General features: G+C 43.1%; 1 protein-coding gene across 8 annotated transcripts in view; it reads right to left on the reverse strand.

Moving 5' to 3' along the window:
- Nucleotides 1-21,898, reverse strand: part of LOC106989609 (piezo-type mechanosensitive ion channel component 2) — a 462,833-nt gene that overhangs the window by 87,151 nt on the left and 353,784 nt on the right. For 5 of the 8 annotated variants that reach the window (XR_008291831.1, XM_053206462.1, XM_053206458.1 and 2 more), the window contains 5 exons: nt 20,445-20,618; nt 16,515-16,556; nt 10,109-10,141; nt 9,549-9,742; nt 7,360-7,520 (listed from right to left, as the gene is read on the reverse strand). Coding sequence is in view for 7 of the 8 variants with exons in the window: in XM_053206462.1 (XP_053062437.1) it covers nt 7,360-7,520; nt 9,549-9,742; nt 10,109-10,141; nt 16,515-16,556; nt 20,445-20,618 (604 nt within the window). In the remaining variant the exon portion in view is untranslated. The remainder of the gene's footprint in view (nt 1-7,359; nt 7,521-9,548; nt 9,743-10,108; nt 10,142-16,514; nt 16,557-20,444; nt 20,619-21,898) is intronic. The other 3 variants (XM_053206463.1, XM_053206461.1, XM_053206459.1) reach the window with 2 other exon arrangements.

Raw genomic sequence — 21,898 nt, forward strand, 5'->3', positions numbered from 1 at the left:
TAACAAAATACTTTGATGGCTAAGTGACTCATCCTCAGTCATCGGCAAGGGTCATGTTAACTGGGATGTTAAAAAACATCCTTTCCTCCTCAATTAATTCTGTAAGCCTAGTAAAGCTACTATGACATTAAGGCTCTTCATTATTCCTTTTATTATGTATTTAAGGCACTGAGTATAAAAACAGCACAATGAATTTACATATAACTCTTCATCTTTTGAGTGTTAGAGAAGAGAAGAAACGATCTATTTTATTAAGTCTTAATTAGGTTCAAAGTATCATATCCTGTGTGGATCCCTGGCCTCAAGAAACATATGAGGCAGTGCAGAATAGAACTGAATAAAGGGCTCATGACAATATGGTGGAGGGGCTATCTGCCTGGGCTGATGCTGGCTGTACGGGAGCACAGGGCTGAATGGCTAGTCAGGGATTAGGGAAGATTGCTCAAGGGCATTCAATCTAAACTGAGGCCAGAGGTACAAATAGGAGTTAGCCAGGCAGAGGAACTGTAGGGATGGGGCCTTCTGGAGAAAGCGAGCATGGAGTGGATGTCCTTGGTGCCGCAAGAAGCTCACTAGGAGAGGACTGTGATCAGGGTCCCTGTAGAAGGCTTTGGAATCCACCTAGGTAGGCTAGGGTGTTTGGGAAAGAAAATGGTGAAGTGCTCTAGGGCCAGATCACGGGGGTCCTATATCTCATGTTTGTGAGGACAGGAGAGCTGGTGAAGGTTTTTGAGTTGAGGATTAACAGGATCATATTTATACACTGGTAAGAGGTTCTGGCTGCATGATGGAATACATACTGGCAAGAGAAGAGATTGGAACAGGGTTGGACATGTGGTAGAGTAATCTAATAGGAAACTGCTGTGGAGGTAGGGGACTCAGTTTTAGACATATTTAGTTGAAGGTGCTTTGGGGACATTCAGGGATAAGGTCATGTCCAGCTGTCACTTTGAGAAACGGGCCTGGAATTCAAAGAATGGACAGGATGAAGGCACAGATTTATAATTCTCGCACGTAATTAGCAAGTGAACCACAGGAGCTCATGAGACCACCCACAGGGGGTCTAGAATCAGAAAAGGGGGCTGCGGATGAAACCTAAGGAAGACCGGAATTGGTGGGAAGAGAAGGAGGCCACGAATGAGGCAGAAGGGAGGCCACAGAAGTGTGCTGTTTTGGAAGATGACAAAAGCGCTTCAAGGACAAGGAAATGATTGTCAATATCCAATGTCATAGAGAATCAGGAAAATGAGACTGAACAGCATCTGTGAGGTGGGACAACAGGGACTCGGAGAAGGACCATACTTTGTTCAATACAATCATGGTTGACAACGGTTTCATCCTTTCCCTGATGGTAGGAATCTCGTGAAATGTCCTTTAAAAAGCAAAAAACCAAGACAAATACCTGGAACCCAATCAATATCTGATGAACCAGAATTTCTAGGGAAAGAGCTGGGTCATCCTTGTACCTAACAAGTATCCAGGTGATTGTTATTATCAAGTACCTTGGGAAAGTAATTTTATGCCTCAAGCCTTCCTCACAAAACGTTTTTCCACAAATTGCCATTTTCTCTGAATATAAACTTGTAAGGCTTGAGGCCTCTGCCTTGAAAGAGGGGTCCCTGAAAACCGTGGTTCCCCAGCCGTGTGTTGGCCCAGCTGGCCTCCTCCCTCAGAGCACCTGCAGCTTCGGTGATCACTTTCACAGTGACACACCCCTGCATGACACCCTTCCCTTGCACTCACAGCCTCCTGGGGGCCCCTCTAATCTGGCCGTTAATGTGACTTTGGCTTCATTTGCCAGCCATGACCATCAGACTGCGAGCAGAGACAAGAGATGTGTCTTTCATACTTTTGTGCCAACGTCTAGCACAGTATAAGCATTCAGCTTATTGTAATTTAATTTAAGTACATAACAAAGGCTAAATGAATGGTGAGTGAGAGTGAGAATCATAATGAAACATCAACTGACATCTGGGGACAATCTCAAGCTTTCAAGGTTTTATTTATTTCCTTCAGTCAGTAAACATTTATTGAGCTTCCACAACTGGCCAGCCTCTGGAGGAGCTGTTCAGGGTACTAAAATAAGGTGTGGCCCCTTCCTCAAAGAATAACCTGATCTCTCAGAGCTTTCTAGGAATGTAGTTGCACATACAAAAAGAAGACAGTGTTATATATATTTAAAATCTAGGTCCTTCCTATGTGGTGTTGCTCTAGTAAGAGGAGGTGATGTAAAAGAAAGGCCTCTGTTGGGGCGCCTGGGTGGCTCAGTCAGTTAAGCATCCAACTCTTGGTTTTGGCTCAGGTCACGATCTCCCCGTTCATGATTTCTAGTCCCGCGTCCCCATGTCCGGCTGTGTACTGACAGCATAGAGGCTGCTTGGGATTCTCTCTCTCCTCTTGCTTTGCCCTTCTCCCTGCTCACTCTCTCTGTCTCTGTCTCTCAAAATAAATAAGTAAACTTAAAAAAATAAAATAAAAGAAAGGCTTCTGCAACAAATTCTTTCTCATGGCCTCTTCTTCCTCAGATGCCCATGATGATAACCTTGGAAAGGTTTAATGTTTGATTCCAAAATGACCTGAGAAATGACCCCGAAAGTTTGTGAAAACAAGTGGCCTTGCTGATGACCTTAGATAAGGATGAAGACTTCACTGGGGTTGTTGACTTTGTTCTCATTTTGCCATTTACTGATTAGCAGTGTTTGAGAAAGAGTATCTTTTGCGCTGATCAAAATCAATAAGCTACAAATGGAAAATATATGTAGCAAATGTCATTGCTGATGGGCTTCTTTGGCTGAGGATAAGCCAAGCCTTCAAAGTAGAAAAGGCCCCTGCAGGTATAAATCGGCACCTCAGAGGTGCACAACGTTGGAGGGTTGCTGTTCGCAGGTGAACACTGCCCCCGGAACTGTGCAACATGGTTCCCCTCCTGCCCATTCCCCCACCATGAGAATCCCCATACACTTGCCTCTGTTATAATCAGATCAGATTTAGACACATCATAGTCTGGATTGGCATGCAGCTCCTTACGAGAGTCAATGGTTGTCTTTCTTCTTCAACTGTACTCAGTATAGAAAGACTTAAGTCAAAGCCACATGAGGCACCAAGTTAGAATGGATGGAAGCAAAAGATTCCAAAATGAAGTATTAGCCAGCCATGTAGACATTTCAAATCAAAACCGTTGATGGAAAACTGTTTAGAGGTCTTTAAGGCACTCTGAGAGGGTACAGATGGGTCAAGATGGTGAAGGTGACAGGACAGAGTGTGAAGAAATTTCTTTGTATGAGGTGCTTCTGTCAGTCCCCCCCTTATGAGGTGATGGGGTGGGAAGGAAGGGACGCTACATTCTTCACCCAAACCCCAAGAGAGCAAGGAGCTCCAAGCAGCACCACGCAGAGATGCTGGTGTGTGTACTCTGCGGTCTGGACACTGATGTCCAACTTCAGCCAGGAAATCTGGCTGCCAGAGATTTGGTGAGTAGGCACAGGAGTTGCCTCATGAGGACCCACATACACCAGCAGTGTGAGTGCTGCCTTTGGACCTGAATCGTGAAAGAGAGAAGGAAAGAGAGAGTGCCCAGAGCTATTCTAAGTCCCACTCAGGGACACTGGCTGCACGGGTGACGAGACTCCAATGGAAAGTGTCCAGAAGGAGAGGATGCTGGGAAACCAGGAGGTAGAAGAGCCCCATGAGAGAAAGGGAAGATTTTATCCCCTCCAGCCCAGTGTGAGGCCATCCTACGATAGCACACCACCATTCCTGCCTGACGCTGTGGTTCAGCCCAGGAGGTCACGTAATGGAAGTTAGTTCACTGGAAGTGGGGGTTAGGAGGAAGGCAGTGAGGGGAGGTATGTGTGAGAAAGAAAGAAGCCACTAGAAAAGGATTTGCTTCTACCTGGAAAGAGATCAGAGTTCAGGTGTTGGCAAGGATGTGGAGAAAGGGGAACCCTCTTGCACTGTTGGTGGGAATGCAAACTGGTGCAGCCATTGTGGACAATGGTACGGAAATTCCTCAAGAAGTTGAAAAGATAACTACTCTAGAAGCCAGCAGTTGCACTACTAGCTATTTACCCAAAGAATACAAAAACACTAATTCAAAGGGATACATGCGCCACGGTGTTTATAACAGCGTTATCTACAATAGCTTAATTATAGAAACAGGCCAAGTATCTATCCAATGACTGATGAATGGATACATATGTATATATGTACACACACATACACACACACACACAATGGAATATTACTCAGCCATAAAAAAAGTGAAATCTTGCTATTTGCAGTGACGTGGATGGAGCTAGTGAGTATTCTGCTAAGTGAAATAAGTCAGAGGAAGATGAATGCCATATGATTTTACCCATGTGTGGAGTTTAAGAAAACAAATGAGTAAAGGGGGAAAAAGGAGAAAGAGAGGCAAACCAAGAAACACACTCTTAACTATGGAGAACAGACTGATGGTTACCAGAGGGGATGGGGTAGGGGGGAGGTGGATGAAATAAGTGATGGGGATTAAGGATTGCACTTGTTGTGAAAAGCACCGGGTGTTGTCTGGAATGGTTGAATCACTATATTGCACATACATCGTATGCTAACTAGCTAGAATTTAAACAAAAGCTTTAAAAAAATAAAAAATAGGAACACTCCACCTTCATGCAAAAAAAAAAAAAAAAAAAGAGAGAGAGAGATGAGAGTTTGCTTCTTTTCTGTGGCTGGACAAGTCTAATTAATGAAGTGAGATTCTGTTTGCTACCTGAGGTAACTATAGTACTTTGTGTTACCTAGGAATGATCAGACAGCATTTAGCATTCAGGGGCATGGAGAAAACTTTCTCTGTACAATACATTTTAAAGGGACAGCAGAGGTCCAAAATAAAGTGTGTTTTATGATTCCACCCCACGTGTTCTGATCCTTGATATTCCAGTGACCTCAATACTCATCAGCAATGAAGGGAGCCAAGAGACCAAAGTCAGCGTGCAGACAGGGTAGACCTCGTGACATCCAAGGCTCATGCAGGAACTCACCCTTTGGGGCCGGAAACCCCTCATGTGGGTGGGATGACAGCAGGTGAAGCTGGGCTGATATACTTGGGGGCTAACCATCTCACAACAAGGGGTCTCTGGCAGATGCTAGTAGGAGTGGGGGCAAAATTTCTCTGATCCAGGAGCCTCTGATGTGTTTTATTTTTTATTTTATTTTTTAAAATGTTTATTTACCTTTGAGATAGAGAGAGAGAGAGACACAGAGTGTGAGTGGGGGAGGGGCAGAGAGAGAGGGAGGCACAGAATCTGAAGCAGGCTCCAGGCTCTGAGCTGACAGCACAGAGCCCGACGTCAGACTCCAACTCATGGACTGCAGGATCATGACCCGAGCCGAAGTCGGACACTTAACTGACTGAACCACCCAGGTGTCCCGATGTGTTTTAAACTTACAGGTGAAAGAGGTGGAATTAGGAAGGACAATCCTGGAAGTGTGCACAATGTATGGATCCTAGAGAAGGAAATGTCATGTGCTATCAAAGGCCATTTTCCTAATGGTGTAACAGGGTGAACAGATCATGTTGCTTTATCTACTTGACAGTCTATTAACAGGGCATTCTTGGGATTCATTAAGATGGTTTTAACAAACACATTTGGGATTTGTAAGAACGTGGTATCATTTAACTCTTTTATTTCTCTGTCTGAACTCTGTAGGATGGATTTCAGACAGTGGATTTTCTGTGCCCTAATTTCTTTCATTTAATGCCCAGGCCCATCATAATATTGTCTTCTGTGCAACAACTTCTCATGCCATCAGAAGATATCTGTGCATCAGATTTGGTTAATTCAGAAACAGCCTTTGTGGATTTTAGGCAAATGCCTTCTCTTGCCCTTCTTCATTGCTCTCTATTTTTTTAAGTTTATTTTTACTTATTTGGAGAGAGAACTAGACGGCGAGGGGGGCAGGGGGAGAGAGAGAGGGAGACAGGATCCCAAGCAGGCTCTGTGCTGTCAGCACAGAGTCCGATGCGGGGCTCGAACTCCCAAACTGTGAGATCATGACCTGAGCTACAATCAAGAGTCAGATGCTCTCGAACCACCCAGGCATCCGTTCATTGCTGTTTTAATACTCTGACCCTCAAATTCTGTCTGACTTGGTAGATTTACTTCTGCAGTTAAAATGCTGAAACTTCTTCTTCCTCAGTGAACATGCATATTAGGCTAGATTTTAGTTCTAATTAATGTGGTGACTGTTAGTTAACAGTGGAGTATATGTCACTCTCTTCTATACATCTCTCACAGGGAGAGCAGTTTATGTTGTTGTTCCCATCTGGCAGTGATCACAGATCCATTCCAGATGGTTTGTATAAAATGGAGAAAGGTCTAGTTTAGACTGGGGAGCTCAAATAAGGTGCATCCCTAGTGACCTTCTCATGAATATTTCAGGTAGTATGATGTTATTATTTAACTTTTAAAAAAATTAGAGGCAGTAGTTCCCTGACTTAATTTTCATAGGGCAAAGACTCTTTTGAATTGTCACTCAAAACTAGTCCAGGCAGATCAGAAACATGCAGAAATTATCTGCTGAACAAACTGAAAGAGAGCTAATCTCTCCACAGTATGCATCATAGATTTGTTGGCGGAATGATGCCTTTCCCCTTTCCAAATGAGAAAACAGAACTGCAGTACAATGTTGAAACACTGTGTCTTGTCACAAAACACCCAATAATCAACAAGCTGAACTCTACCACACTTTTTATTAAATTTGGGAAGCTGAGGGGTTCCTGGGCGGCTCAGTCGGTTAAGTGTCCGACTTCGGCTCAGGTCATGATCTCATGGTTCATGAGTGTGAGCCCTGTGTCGGGCTCTGTGCTGACGGCTCAGAGCCTGGGGCCTGCTTCGGATTCTGTGTCTCCCTCTCCCTGCCCCTCCCCTGCTCATGCTCTCTTTCTCTCTCAAGAAATAAACATGAAAAAAATTTAAAAAAAAAAGTTGGGAAGCTGAATTTACTCCTTGGTAAACTGGAATCTTCTTGCTTTCCTCACACACAGTTTATGGAGCTAGATTTCCACAGGTTCTGCAGAACAGTAGCCTGCTCTCACACAGTTCCACTAAAGACTACATGAAAATAAGTAACCCTTCTGACATGAACAAGCCAATCAGGAACTCAGCCAGGAGCCTCTTTCTGCCCTGCTATCCTTCCCACCTCTCAGGGCAACTGCCCTTTGATTTTTCCATATGTCAAAGGGTATGCGCCCTCTTAGAGCCTTGGTGTTCTAAGGTAGTGGGAATTACGCTTAAAACAAAATCATGGACAGTTGGAAACGGGAAATGTTGACCCACTGGGGTTCTGCTTGGCCTGAAGATACAACAAACATTCACTTGCCTCTTTCACAGAGACCCAGATGATGTACGATGAAACAATTTTGATGATGTGCAACTCCAAAATCCACCACATGAACACCTGCAGTTTGTGAAAATACTCCAGGAATTTTAAGAAGAGCACGGTGAGGCGGTCAATCACCAGATGCCATTTGTTTCTTAAATCTGCAAAATAGTTAAATTCACCCAAGAGCATAAAAAAATGTGGGTGGCTTTTTTGTTTGCATTATTATTTAAAGCATATCTTATGCAGACTGGAACGAGAAACTGCAAAATAACAGTAGTGGATGAATTCTAAGAATATCAAAATCTGGAGGAAGGGTGGTCTAAGAATCCCACATCATGATGATGTAGACACCATATGCAGAGACTCGGAGGGACGAGGATTTTTATCCACCTGTTAATTAAGTTAGTGTGAAGAGGAATGTTGACCTTATTTACTTCTAAGGCTGAGAGATATAATTCCCTAGTTTCTTGGGAATATTCAGTAACCGAGCTCCCTCTAAATGACATCTTCCTTGCCAAAACCAGGCTTCCATAAGTTCCAGTCTCGTCCACCCCCACCTCCCCCCAACCCGGGGCTTAAAGAGAGCCTGGCTGAAGCTCACCAGTGGCCCTGGGGGAGCGAGCCTCCTCAAAATTGGGAATGAACACCAAGGGTCTGAATGACCTGGTCCCAGTTCATGAAATGTGGTCAGATGAATTCTAATCATAATTTTTAAGCAAATTAGTCATTTCCCTCTTTCCACCTTGTGCCAAGTAGTAATATTTTGCAGACTGGGGTCATGCTTTTGTCTAGAAGGGCTGTCTTGGTTCATCTAAAGGGAGGTCAGGACAGAAGCATTTTGTGATATCAGCACGTCACCACACGTGTAGACAAAAGCTCACGAGCCCAGGCAGATAAAGACCTGAGCGTGTCTAAGTAGCTTCTTCACGTGGCTGGGGTGGTTGTAACAGTTCTTGTACTCGGTCCGAAAAGTTTAAGTGAAGTTTCAGTCGTCGTCGTGAAAAATGGCTATTTACAAAGTGACTCAGATAAGAGTCGATGCAAAGATTCCAGTCATAACTGAGCATACTTTAGAGGTGTGGATGGCAGGTGTGTGGGGGGATGCCAGAAAAATGAAATTCAATCTTTAGTGAGATCCTATTAGTAACGCTCAAAACCTTCATGAAGTAGGACAGCAAATCTTAGTCCTGGGTCCTTGGTCCCACCGAGCTCGGTGCTCCTTCACCCTGAGGAACAGCCAGTGCTTAGATATGGAAAGGGCAGTTCTGGGCATCTCTCGGGGTCTTCTGAGATGAGGGAGTAAAGGGACCAGGTTTTGGGGAGTGTGCCTTTGGGAGGGATCTTCTGCCTTGTGCTTTTTCATTTTCTAAGCCCGTAAAGCACAGAACACCAGCAAAGTCAAGTGCAGCACATCACTGTCATGCCCCAGGCCACCACCCCAAAGGCTATGCAATCTTTCCTCCCATAGTGTCTGGGAGCTGCTAAACAGAGTAAAGCGCCTCATGTTCTCTGCTCGCTGTCAGATAAGGCGTCCTGATCACCACGGCGGTCCAGATCTCCGTCATGCCCTATTAAACATTATTTCAAGTCTACGAAGAGAAACAGGAAAAAAGAGCCTAAAGAAGAAGGAGGGAGAAAACCTAAAATAACAACAACAAGAAAAACACCTCTAGGAGTTGGCTTCAAATGATAATCATCCTGTTGCTTATGTGCTTCACTGGTTCCCAGGTCCTGAAACATTAGGGCTGAATTACAAATATGTTCTCAATGACCAGTTCCCTGGAGAAGTCCCAGCCTGGCTTTTTTGAGAATGCATTTGAAAAGGCCCTGTCTAGAACTTTCTGAAATTCTACACAGCTGCCTGCCTCTGCTGCCGGTAGGAAATGTCCTGCCCAGGTTTTCTACTGAACAGAGGTTAGAGCCACACCCCTCTGGTTCTGGCCAGGATCACCTCTGGCAGATCAGTAGTTGATAACCAGTCATCTGCTCTCTTCTTCTAAATCAGAACCACACAGAAATGATGGGAGCAACTAGAACTGGAATGTTGTAACAATTGCAAAAAAGACCCCACCCCAATTTTTATTTCAGACTGTTTCAAATATATATCCATCGGGCACATGTCAGTTTCATTCACTGAGTCAGTCAGCCAGGATTTTCTGAGCAGCTACTGGTAGTGGGCGGGTTACCTGATGTCTCTTCCTCCTCCTCTTCCTCCCCTTCCTCCTCTTCTTCGCTGTCTTTCCCAAGCTCAGCCTTTTCAGGGCATTCCTCTGGTTTGTCCTCCCCAGACTCAGCCAGCTTCTTCAAGTCCGGCTTCTCCAGGCTGGCGGTCAGATTCATCATGGCAAGGTCTGGAAGACTTCCTTCAGGGTGGGCCAGTCTGTTGGCAGAGAGCAGCCGAGTCAGGAGAGGAAAGAACGCCAGGAGAGATTTGAGTGAGGGGCAAGTAAAAGGAGGATAAACAAAAATGAAAATCAGTGCACGTACACAGGCCTTGCAATGTGGGGTGGTTAGCGTCTGGTCGCTTTTTTTTTTTTTTTTAAGCTCTTTCTAAAAACAAACTGTAAACTCAGCTAGGTCTTGTTAGCTTTTCCAATTCAGGTTCTAGTGATTAGTCAGTAATGAGAGCTATCGACACCTAAACTTGACATTTTTCCCGGAGGAGAAAATGGTCAGAGTTTAGGATGTAGAAGCATGAAATGGCATCATGTAGAGCAAGCATTTCATGGCTTCACGGGGGACTTACTCATTTTGGTGGATTGGTAATTTTTTCTTGATGCTGCTCAAAGTAATTGAATAGAAAGGAAAAAAAAAGGAGATGAGAACAGAAGAATTATAAGGAATGTCAGAGATCACACATCATGCTACATATCATCCACTATCGCATTCCTGTATGCCGGTTGCAGTAAGTCCTAATGCCAAGTGCATTCCAGGATGGCGTCAATAGCGTGCTTGTGCTATGAACCCTAGGCTTGGCGACTTGAGTTGAGAGTGGACAGGACTAGGTTATAAAGGGGAGAACGTATAGACTACAGAGGCAAATCATGTCATGCTTTTTTTTGGTAATGTAGCAAACCATCCCGCAAGAATCCAGTCACTTCACGCTTTTAATAGGCTTTTAAAAAACCATTCTTAAATGATACACAATCGTAGTCAACCTTTGCATAGACTCATCTCATTCTGCCATCATCTAAAGCACATGTAGTGGAAGCGAAATGCTTTCAGGAGCAAGAAGTCTGCATCACATCCCAGTCCGTGGGCACGGGTATCAGCTGCAGGACACGCAGTCGTAAAGACACGGTGTGTGACAGCCCAAGTGAGGCACCGGGAGGCAGTTTCACTGAGCCCGGACAGCAGCCAGAGCATTACAACTTATTTCATACTGGACAATAATGAGTACGATCTTCCTCCTAAATCATTAAAGATTGTTATCTTTGGGCTCATAGCCAGTTTGAAGGAATATTTGTGGGCAATAAATTAGATATTAGGAAAAGGTCTACTGGAAATACCAAAAGTCTTCCCCATTTGTAAAAATTCATGTATACCTTTCAGCTTGGTGTAACGGGATAGACAATTAATAATGTTATTTTATTTGTATAACTGTGGACTTGGAGTATATTATTTAACCTTTCTGGAATTCACTTTATGTTCTATAAAGTGAGAAAGTTTGGCTAGAGAAAAAAATCTAAGCTTACTTGCAACTCATTGGTTTCATATGTGAAACACACCTGCGATGTTGGGTAACTTGTGACGAATCTGCATTACCCTTAGACTTTCAGAGCGGTTACCGTTCAAAAGTAATTCCTCTTAACAGGATGTCAAGCAGGTAAACTATAGAAACACTGTTAATTGAATGAATACACAACATCCCGGGGATGGTTCAACATTGGTGGAAGGGCTTACACTGACTTACTACTTTCTTATTTTCCAAAGCTAGGCAATTCACCCTCCTGTCTCTGAGAACGTCTTCCACTCTTGAAACTCCAATACCATAGTTTGTACACCAGCACTGTATGTCAAGTCTCACGGGGCACACGTGCTATTCCTGCTTTGTCAGGACTCTGCGTATGAAATGGTATCCAACGTAAAAGCAACCGGGTGTCACACAACCGTCGATATTTATGTGTTCTCGTCAGCATTGCCAGGTGATGCATCTTATAAGTGAGAAGATACTTCTCATGATGACATTTGGTGGAAGTATGACCGTGTCAGAGTGCATTTCTAACATCTACGTCAACACTGCCATGACTTGATACTGACATGAAATACAACTTGTCAAGAATTAGAGCTAGTTTATGGAATGAAACTTACAGACCTGAGGCTGTTGCTTCTGCCTACATAACAAAAAGTCCTGAGCAACAAGGCCCCCAAAGTGTCGTGGTACGAAAGGCGGGGCAGATTGAGGGGAGATTAGCTAAGGAAGGAATCAAAGAAAAACACTAGAGTAAGTCTGCTGTGAGTATGTCCCAAAGATTGACTTCTCGAAACCCGTAACACTTTACAAGAGATCTGGGACTAGATAATGCTGGGGAGAGAAGAGAATCAGATATGAGTGTCTAAACCAAATATCTGCACATTTCTGTCTGACATAATCCTTATGAGGAAACAGGGCACCCGGCTGCCTGCAGGAGCAGACTAACCTCAGGAGCTGGTAAATGGCAAAGGAAAAAGGGGAGACTTCTATCAGGCTGTCGTTGACTAGAGTCTAGGAGTCTGTTAACTGAAAAATTGCATGAGAAAATCTACATGCATAAAATGTGTACGGACAAAAATGTTTTTAACGCCTGATTGGAGTTTACGACTTTTTTTGCATTTTTTTATTTTTTATTTTTTCATTTATTATTATTTTTTATTTTATTTTTTTAAATATAATTTATTGTCAAATTGGTTTCCATTCAACACTCAGTGCTCAGCCCAACAAGTGCCCAAAGGACAGCTGTGTAAAGCCTTTCATTTTCTCTTCCATTTTTTCATAGCAGTTTTTTTGAAGGCAATACAGAAGAATGTTAATGCATGTTCATTAGACTCAGAAAGACTTGGATTCAGGCCTCAACTAGAGAACTTACTAGCCAGGTGACTTGGCAAAACTCCCCACCCTGTCTCCTAAATCTCAGTTTGCTGATCTATAAAATGGAGTAACAGCACCTACTTCACAGGAAGCCATGCGATTTCTGTTAAGCTCTTAACAGCGTTTAGCACACAGGGAGTATTTTTAAAGTAAGGAACCACCTGCTAACGATAGATTTTCATACACTGCTTTGATAATCTCTATCATGAAGAGGAATTAGAAACATGCCTTTGTAAGGGACACTAGACACTGGGGCAGGTGCTCAACTTGGACTATAATTCTGTCATCAGCACATTCTTGAACATAACTGTGTATTAAAATGGCCACTCGGAAGAAAAAGAGCAAACGTTTCTTCCTTGGGAGTCTGTCTCCACCCCTCTCAATCTTCTGCACCCTTTACTGTCTGCCATCCTCTCCCACCACATTTGCTGAGGCTGGGCTCCTGTGGAGGTAGGGCCATCTGCACAATGTGGAGTTCATGGGCAGAACTAGCCCCTGGTCTGCCATCCTGAACAGCTTGACTGAGTCTCCAGGAAAGCCTGTGTACCTCAATCTACATATTTCCACCCCCCTCCCCGCCCAGTAAATTTTAAAAAGGGATCCTGGTTTTCCAAAAATTAAATTAGTAACCACGCTCCCTGAAACTTCTGGCAAAGAAACTTCCAATACTGCTATTTCTGTATTGATCCTCATGGGCAAATTATCTAATCATCACTTGAAGGAGACTTATAAATAGGGTGATGAACTGGATTCTCAGAGAAGCCCCTCTGGCACTTCCTCAAATCCCACCTTTTTGCATGCCTGGCCTCTCCCCACCAAGGAGTTCATTTTCTTTTATTTGCATTGTCTTTATCTACACCTATAACTTCCGTACCTTGCTTTTATGATTATCCAGGCAGGCTCTGAGCTGTAATCCTCTCACTGACTGGCCATATCTCTTTCTGCATTCTAATAAAGCAGGTGATGTTCTTCTGTGTCTTTACTCACTCTTTCTTTTGTGCACCCACAGCTCTTTATACGGTCCATAATATGTGCATCTCTGCAATTGTATCTACATACTTTTATTCTAATTATGGCTCTGGGGATTCTTCCTTTAAAGGGCAGAAACCCAGTCTTAAGTCTACTGGCTCGCTTGCAAAATGTGATTGACTGAATATCTGGTGAATGGATTCTATGTACTGGATGGCATTCTTATTTGAAACAGAAGAAACAAATTATGATACACGGACAACTGAAAAGGCTTAATTCTATACTAGGAACTGACTTTGACTCAATATATTAAGCCACATATTAAAGAAAATGGAGTCTACCACGGTAAAATCTCTTTAGTCTAAATTCCATTTATTTATAACTATTCCAATTCGGAATATGTGGTAATGTAAACTGCACTCACCCCATTCATTAGACTATTAGAAAAAAGAGATATCTTGCAAATTTCTGGTGTTTATAAGTAATATTTAAAGAATATCTATACTGCTTGTTTTCTAGAATGTGTACTTTTAGAAGACTATAGACACAGATGAGCAATTTATTTGTAATTTTAATATCACATATTGAATGTGTGTGGTAGTAATTCCTTCAAAAAATCTACTAGACATGGGGCACCTGGGTGGCTCAGTCAGTTAAGCATCCGACTTTGGCTCAGGTCATGATCTCGAGGTTACTGAGTTCAAGCCCCGCATCAGGCTCTGTGCTGACAGCTCAGAGCCTGGAGCCTACTTAGGATTCTGTGTCTCCCTCTCTCTCTGCCCGTCCACCACTCACACTCTGTCTCTGTCTCAAAAATAAATAAACATTAAAAAAAATCTACTAGACAGGATTGGGTATGATGACTCTAATATCTGCATATGTGACAGAAATGACCATTACTCCTGTTAAAACATTCCAATTTATTCTATTTATGAATTCAGTGGGAACTTCCCCACAATGATTCATATCATCAAAATTTTATCAGTCACCCACTGTCCCCAACACTCTTGCCTACACCTTTTTAGGTCATGTCTAAATGTTGATCAACCCAGAAGTTGAATGTAGGTATGTCTTTTCTTCCACCCAGAACTCACGTTTACAAACACATTATTCTCCCTGTGAAATAACACTGAGCATTAAGGAAGAAATTATGGGAGAAAGAAAGCTCACTTACTTAATAAAAGAATCGACTTATGTCTTACTTTCAACAAGACTAGGCCCTATTCAAAATTAGGCTTTACACACAGCCTTTCGGAAGCATAGTGAGGGAAGAGTTTATTGGGGGATGTCTTCCCTGGGGCATAAATCTGGCCTTTCTTAATATGTTAGCATTCACACAAAAATGAAAGATTCCACTGGAAAGAAGACAGTGCTAACAGTGGAATTCTTTGAGTTTTTAATTCTTTCAGAGGACTTTGAATTCTGAGAATTCCTGAATGTATCCCCTGGCCTTGTGACTTAACAGGCATGGGCTTTCTCTCAAGAGAGAAGTCTGAGACAATCAGAACCATAACTTCTGTTAGCCTGGGCTATTGGAACCCATCAAACCAACTCCTGCCTCCTTAGGTATCCAAGCCATCCCCTCACATAGCAGATGGTAAATACTTTATGGGAAGACACAGTGAAAGACAGAGGAAAAGATATAGAGGGACAGGGGAAGAAGGAGAAAGGGAGAGGGATGGAGGGCAGGGCCAGGAGTGGAGAGGAGGGAGGCCGAAAGGGAAGGGATAGAGGGGGAGGGATGGGGGGGAGGAGAGAGAGAGAGAGAGAGAGAGAGAGAGAGAGAGAGAGGTTGAGAGAAAAGTTCCTTATGTTTTAGAGATGAAATTTCAATAGTTGCTCAAGATCTCCAGCTAGAGTTTTTAGCTAAAAACCTGAGGTTGATTTTTCTCCCTCAGGCTGTCAACAAAACTGCCCCCCAAAGGAACCAGTCACTCCTCACCCCTCCTTCTTCAGTGATTTGCAGAGCGATGCACTAATTTTTCACACTTCCTCCTAGAAGTTTTGCCTCCCAGGGCTTGCTACTTGGTTGTCAGCTTTAGGATTTTATTTAAGAGAATAGTGAGTGAAGTAGAAAACCAACAGATCTTACTTAGAAAACCAACAGATCTTTCAAAAAAGAGTTATTTTGTTGATTGGGTTTGTTGCAAAACACACGTTTCTATGACCTAAATGACTGGCTTTATTACTAATGACATAAAGTTATAGAAGGGGATATTTTAATTCACCTATTTAATAAAGTAAGGACAGCTGTAGTAAATTCACTCCCTAAGGATCTTTTTCTCTGTGTTCTTAGGGAAGTTGAGGATAATTCTGCAAACAACACTTATCAAAGCTTATTGTTTATTATGTGTGGTCATTTGCACGTTTTATCTCCCCAGCTGAGTTATAGGGCTATAAGGTAAGGGCCATGCCTCAGTGCCCAGCTCTGCATCTGTTGTGAACTCTAGTGATGGGAACTATCTTTCTTCAGTATGCTGATCTATTGAGGTCTTAATTTTCTTATAACCATATGTTGTTGTGACTATTTTCACTTCATTCACGACATATGTACAGATGGAAGGTCAACTAACGGGCAAGGCCCTGAGGCAGATGATACGCTGACACAGTGGTGAATTATACAGGGACTCTAGGCCCGAGGGGCTGATGCCTCTGGCAGGGGAGATAAGACAGGCAGGCAGGTGGGGGGGCTGGAAGGCAAGTATCAGGAGGCAGCAACCATAAAGTGCTATGGATATTCAGAAGGAGGGCGGATTACTTTTAGCGGGGGAAGTTGGCATTGGTGGGCACGTTCGTGGGAGGAGCGAGATAAGCTCTCACGCGAGCCTTGGACTAATTTGCCAAAGAATGAAATCGATGGGGCGTACGTTTGAACCAAGACCCAAGGCTGAGCACCAGCTGAAGACCCTTGGCAACCTCCGAATCCACTTGTAGCACCATTCGGAATAGTCACCAAATGGTTGTGTTGGCAAAATACATCCATGAGCATACCTGAAGACCACTGTGCACTATCTGACGACATCATTTTCTGTTTACAACATAGTAAAGTGTTTAACACACTAAGCGACCATTAAAAAAAAAAAAACAACAAGAGAGAAAACATGGAAGTACCCACCTATTTATTATTAGATATACGCGCCCATTGACTTTGGCATGGCTACGAGGTGAAAGATGGAGCACGAGGTAGCATGCGGTGGCGACAGGGAGACAGGTAGGAGAGAGAAAGAGCAGACTGTTAGAGAGGAAAGAAGTAGACCGTCTTGCAAGCTTTACGTCATCACAGACACTTTCATGCACGAAGACAAGTCAGGGCAGAAAGATTCAGGGGCAACGTGAAATTAGATGTATTCAGGAAAAATGCTGGAAGGTGGCAAGGTCCGGTCCGTTCTTCTCATTCCTCCCCATCTCACACACTTTGCTAAAAATCTGTAACCTTTCAATTCTCGAGCAAATTTATCAAAGAAAATACAATCTAATAGATTAATTCTTGCTCCTTCCCCCGGATTAAAAAGAAATGAAATCCTACTAAGTAACTAAGTGATCCTGACTAAGTAATATTGTTTTCTATGTTTTCTAAGACTGAAGGTAGAAAAAAACCATTTTGTTTCCATATGCATTAGAATACTTTCTTTTTTTAAAAAAAACATTTATTTATTTTTGAGACAGAGAGAGACAGAGCAGGAACAGGGGAGGGTCAGAGAGAGAGGGAGACACAGAATCTAAAACAGGCTCCAGGCTCTGAGCTGTCAGCACAGAGCCCGACGCGGGGCTCGAACTCATGGACCTCGAGATCATGACCGGAGCTGAGGTCGGACGCTTAACCAACTGAGCCACCCAGGCGCCCCTAGAATACTTTCTAAAACGGAGCATGGAGGAATTGCAGGGATGGATATTAAATACCTAGGATATCTAGTACCTTAGTATTAAGTATATATATTATAATAATTATGTTGTGATTATGCTCTAATATTATATATTTTATCAATAGATAAGTGGAATAATATTCCTGAGAACACCTGCTTAGAAATAAAAATAGTTTTTTTTATTATTATGTATATCACAAAACTTTTTCGTAATACTAACTTGATAATTCTGTAAGGCTAACCACAATAGATTCTGCTTCAGTCACACGTGACATTTGCCTGTATGACCTATTTATGCACAAAAACACAGCTCGCACAAGTAGTGAACTAAATAGGAAAAGAACAGTTGGATATTTACAGAAACAACAGCAGTAGAATCAATGTAAGGAATATAATGGGTTGATTATTCCCAATTCGTGGGCCATGGTGGGCGCAGAGAAGGCAAAGCGTGACTGTCCATCTCAACACTGTAAATATTTTTTTCTTCGTCAGTTTTATCCTAATATGGTCATTTATTAGGGCTCCAGGGACAAATAAATACTCTGAGGTGAAAACTATTAGTAAAGAAAATACCAGAATGGAAACAAGTTGCCTAAAAAGATGGGATATGTATCCTAGGTTCAAAGTTAAAATTTGGGGACCTTTATATTAAACTCTTGCAGGAAATCCCAAAGCACTGAACTTGAGTTTGAACCGAACTTTGAGCTCTTTAAGGTCCTAGACAACTCTTTTTTTTGAGGAACTAAAAGTGAAATCCCATGTTCCTAACCTCTTTAGATAGCTGGCCTTATATACTGTCATCACTGTTTATGTTTTCTTGGAAAATTAACTGTTCAGGGCATTCTTAGGGCTAAACCATGACCATGAGGATGGCAAACAATGACCTCTAATGGCTACAGACCATTTAGATCTTCTTTCCCCTCTTGCCATGACATGGAGGGTGAGGGCAGTGAATGGAGCAGCCGTGGCAACGGGGAGAAAACATCTTCATGTGAAACTGTAGTCTTTCCCCAGAATCTACATAATTAAATAATGCTCTATATGCTTCCAGGAAACTCTGAGGAACAAATTCAGTTTTCATGTACCTAGGTGATTCTTTGGCTGGTACAATTTTTGCTGAGCTGCATTGTCTTCTGAAAAACTGTGGCCCTGAAAATCTCTATCTTCCTGGAAAATTGTAACCTATATCTCTGTTTGATTGTGTGACATTAGACTCAAAGGCTTATGATAACAATAAGAACAATGGCGGGGCGCCTGGGTGGCTCAGTTGGTTAAGCGTCTGACTTCGGCTCAGGTCATGATCTCATGGTTCATGAGTTCAAGCCCCACGTCGGGCTCTGTGTTGACAGCTCAGAGCCTGGAGCCTGCTTCAGATTCTGTGTTTCCCTCTCTCTCTCTGCCCCCCCCCCCCCAGCTGTGACTCTCTCTCTCTCTCAAAAATAAAATAAACATAAAAAAAAGCTCCTATATCCTGGAGAAACTTTGAACAGAAAATAAAGATTTGAGGGAAGAAAGGCATTTTGAAGAAAAAAAAATGGAAAGATATCATTAGCTTTCACCAATAATTACATTTCTTTTACAAACATACAAACATGCCGACTAAAAGGCTTTTCTCGATTATTGACTATGATTTTTCGAACAGATGGTGAGGGTTTAGGGTTTATAATTAAATAAAGCAGATTACCTTGCCAGAGTCAAATACCAAATACTAATTTTAGCCCCAGGTGTGCCAAGCAATGTCAAAAAGGTCATCAAAAAATACTTTTTCTAATTGTTGGTAAATCTTACTTTCCTAGACCAGCACTATGTTTGCAAGCTTTTTAACCTTAGAGTGACTTCTTCTGCTAACAAATTTGCCTATAAACAATCTCTCCTAGAGGGCTCCCAAACTTCTAATAACTACCTTATTTTTCCTAATGTTTGATTATCACTGAAGGCAGCCACTGACCCCATTCGTACCCTCTTCCTGGCCGGGCGTTTGGAGGAGACAGGGTTTAGCTGAGTTCTTAATGATGGTGGCAAGACAGGGTAGGAAATAACAGCTGCTTGCTATCTCTGCATTCTACTGGTTGGTCATCTGGAGCGCACTCAGAATGAAAACGACATGTGAACTCAGATTCAGCAAAACGCGATATGGAAAATAAATGTGCTAAATACATAGATAAAGATTATAAAATGGTTTTCATCACCAAATAAAAGAGTTTTGGAGTTATCTGCAACTCCAGCCCTTACTATAGCAGAAAACGGAACGCTCGGCATTTCATCAACTGTGCGTGATGAAATACTACTCTAACTTCTTTTGACGTACTCATTTTTTTCCCTTCAAGAAGAGTTCAGAGGGAAGCCAAAAAGGCTAAATGGGATTGTCAGCTGGCGTCTACGCTCCTTTCATACAGCCCTTTGCCCCCTTGGTTGCTTAACAAGTGTTTTTCCAGGAACTGAATGGTAAGGCTAAATCTGAAACAAAAGAGGAAAATCAGTGTGAACGTTCACTAGAAGAATGCTTGAAATTTCCCTGTGAGGGACCAGACTGAGAGATTTGTGATAAATCCATCACGGTTTCAACACACATGGGCAGGGAGACAGATATCTCATCTGTTGCTTGTAAACACTTGATATTTATCGATGAGAAGACAACAGAGAGATGATCACAGCAATTACTGTCTTCACTTTATTCCCTTACTTGTTATTCTCATCACTAGATTGGAGATCCTATCCTTCTTAGCTGAGGTTCTTTATTTCTAAAGCGGAAGGGAAAATCCCGCGCCTCACCTTTTGGTATGCTCTCACTTCCTTACTGGTTGTCAGCCCACGCTCTGAATCAGCCAGATTTCGTAAATGTTCTCAAAACACATCACCAGCCCAGACACGAAATATCCACCGCCACCTCTGAAGTGTTTGCATTTGCGCAGCTATTTTGAACCCACTCAAATGATGGTGAAGATCACTTCGCATTAACCAGTCATGAGTCACCACCAATTGTTACAGAAAGTGTCATCAAATACTCCACATTCCGCCCCCCCCCCCCCCCCCGGTTGGTACTCATGGCAAGTTCAAGGCTGAAACTCTACATTAGTTCTTGGCCTCCTGCAGGCCCCCCCCCACCCCCACCCCAAGCTGAGGTGGGGAATCAAAGCCGCCCTGACCAGAGCAAGAGGCTCCTGCTTCCTGCTCGCGCTCACCTGTAGATGGCGCTGTCTTCCTTGCTGGGAATGGACTTCAGGTCCGTGAGCTCCAGGAACCGATCATGGAAGTAGTGGAGGTGTAAAATGCACACCAACAGAAAGGAGGTTGGGATGAAGATGCGAGTGAATAGTTCTGCTACAGTGAACTGTTTTAAGCCGAGATCTTCGAGCCTGTAAAACAAAACGACACGAAAAGCAAGAACTTTTCTTAGGCAATGAGGGCACTTTTTTCCCCCCCCCATCATAAATTACATCAGTCTTCACTGTCTCAGTTATACCATTCCTTGAATTCCCCTCTCTCTTCCATGCTTTCCACTTTGGTTTCTGCTTCCACCAATCCAACGGACCCGCTCTTACATCGGGCGGTAACAACCTCAGTATCGCCAATCCAGAGTGGCTGCTTCTCTTTAATTCAGCTTCCAATCCTTCTTGAAACCGTCCTGGCCTTGGTGCCGCCACACTGTCATGGTTTTCCTCTTCTGTCGCTGTCTCCTCCTTTATTGGACCTCCAGATGTGAAATAGCCCCAGGCCTCGGTGCTGAGTCTCTTCTCCCGCTGATGTTTCCCTTAGGTAATGTACAAGTCCTGGGGATTTACACACCATCTTAACACCAATGATTCAAACGCACATTCAGAGTTCCGGCTTCTCCTGTGGATTCTTGTGCCCACATGTCTACCAGAAGGTTTTTTTTTTTCCCCGCAGTTATTTCATATTTAGTGTTTTCCAAACGGTATTCTTGATTTCCCAGTTTTGCTTGGCCATGCTGCTCTCCACCCCGGCCCCCCACTCGAGTCTTCCTGGTAATAACTGTCTACCTTGTGCCAAATTCTGAACTACCTCTTCTAGATGAAACCACCATAATTTCTCACAAGAACACTGCTGTTGCCGACTCACCCGCCTTATGGTTTCTACGCTTGCCTTCTGACAGCATTGTTTTTTTCAGCCAGTCAAGGGTTACTTAAAGACTTAAAAATTTCCCCAAGAATAAAATGCCAACACCACTACCTACAGGCCATGCACATCCTGGGTGCCTGGCTCTATTCTCCACCTCTGCTTCCAGTCTCCCCCCTGCTCCTGGCAGGCGAGCCTTCCTCTGGCTCTTCATTTGTGCCAAATTCAGTCTTGCCTCAAGATCTTCACATTTGCTGCTGTCTTTGCCTGGGAAGCTTTTCCGCAACTCGGCTCCCAACTCACGCAGTTTTCTTAAGACAAGCCCTTTAGGTGGAGTTTAAATGTCACCTTCTCAGGGAAGCCTACCCTGATCACTCCATTTATAGTTCATATCCCCCACGGTTTACTACCTCAATCTGTCGTTGGTTTTCCTTCACACACTTGCCACAGTTAGCAATTAATTTATTTGCACATTAAGTAGGGCTTTTTTTTGGTCTCCTCTACTAGAATATAAACTCCGTAGTGCTTAGACTCCATCTGTCTTGCTTCCTGTGTGTGT

Source organism: Acinonyx jubatus, chromosome D3 (genome assembly GCF_027475565.1).
Source record: "Acinonyx jubatus isolate Ajub_Pintada_27869175 chromosome D3, VMU_Ajub_asm_v1.0, whole genome shotgun sequence".
NCBI lineage: Eukaryota > Metazoa > Chordata > Mammalia > Carnivora > Felidae > Acinonyx > Acinonyx jubatus.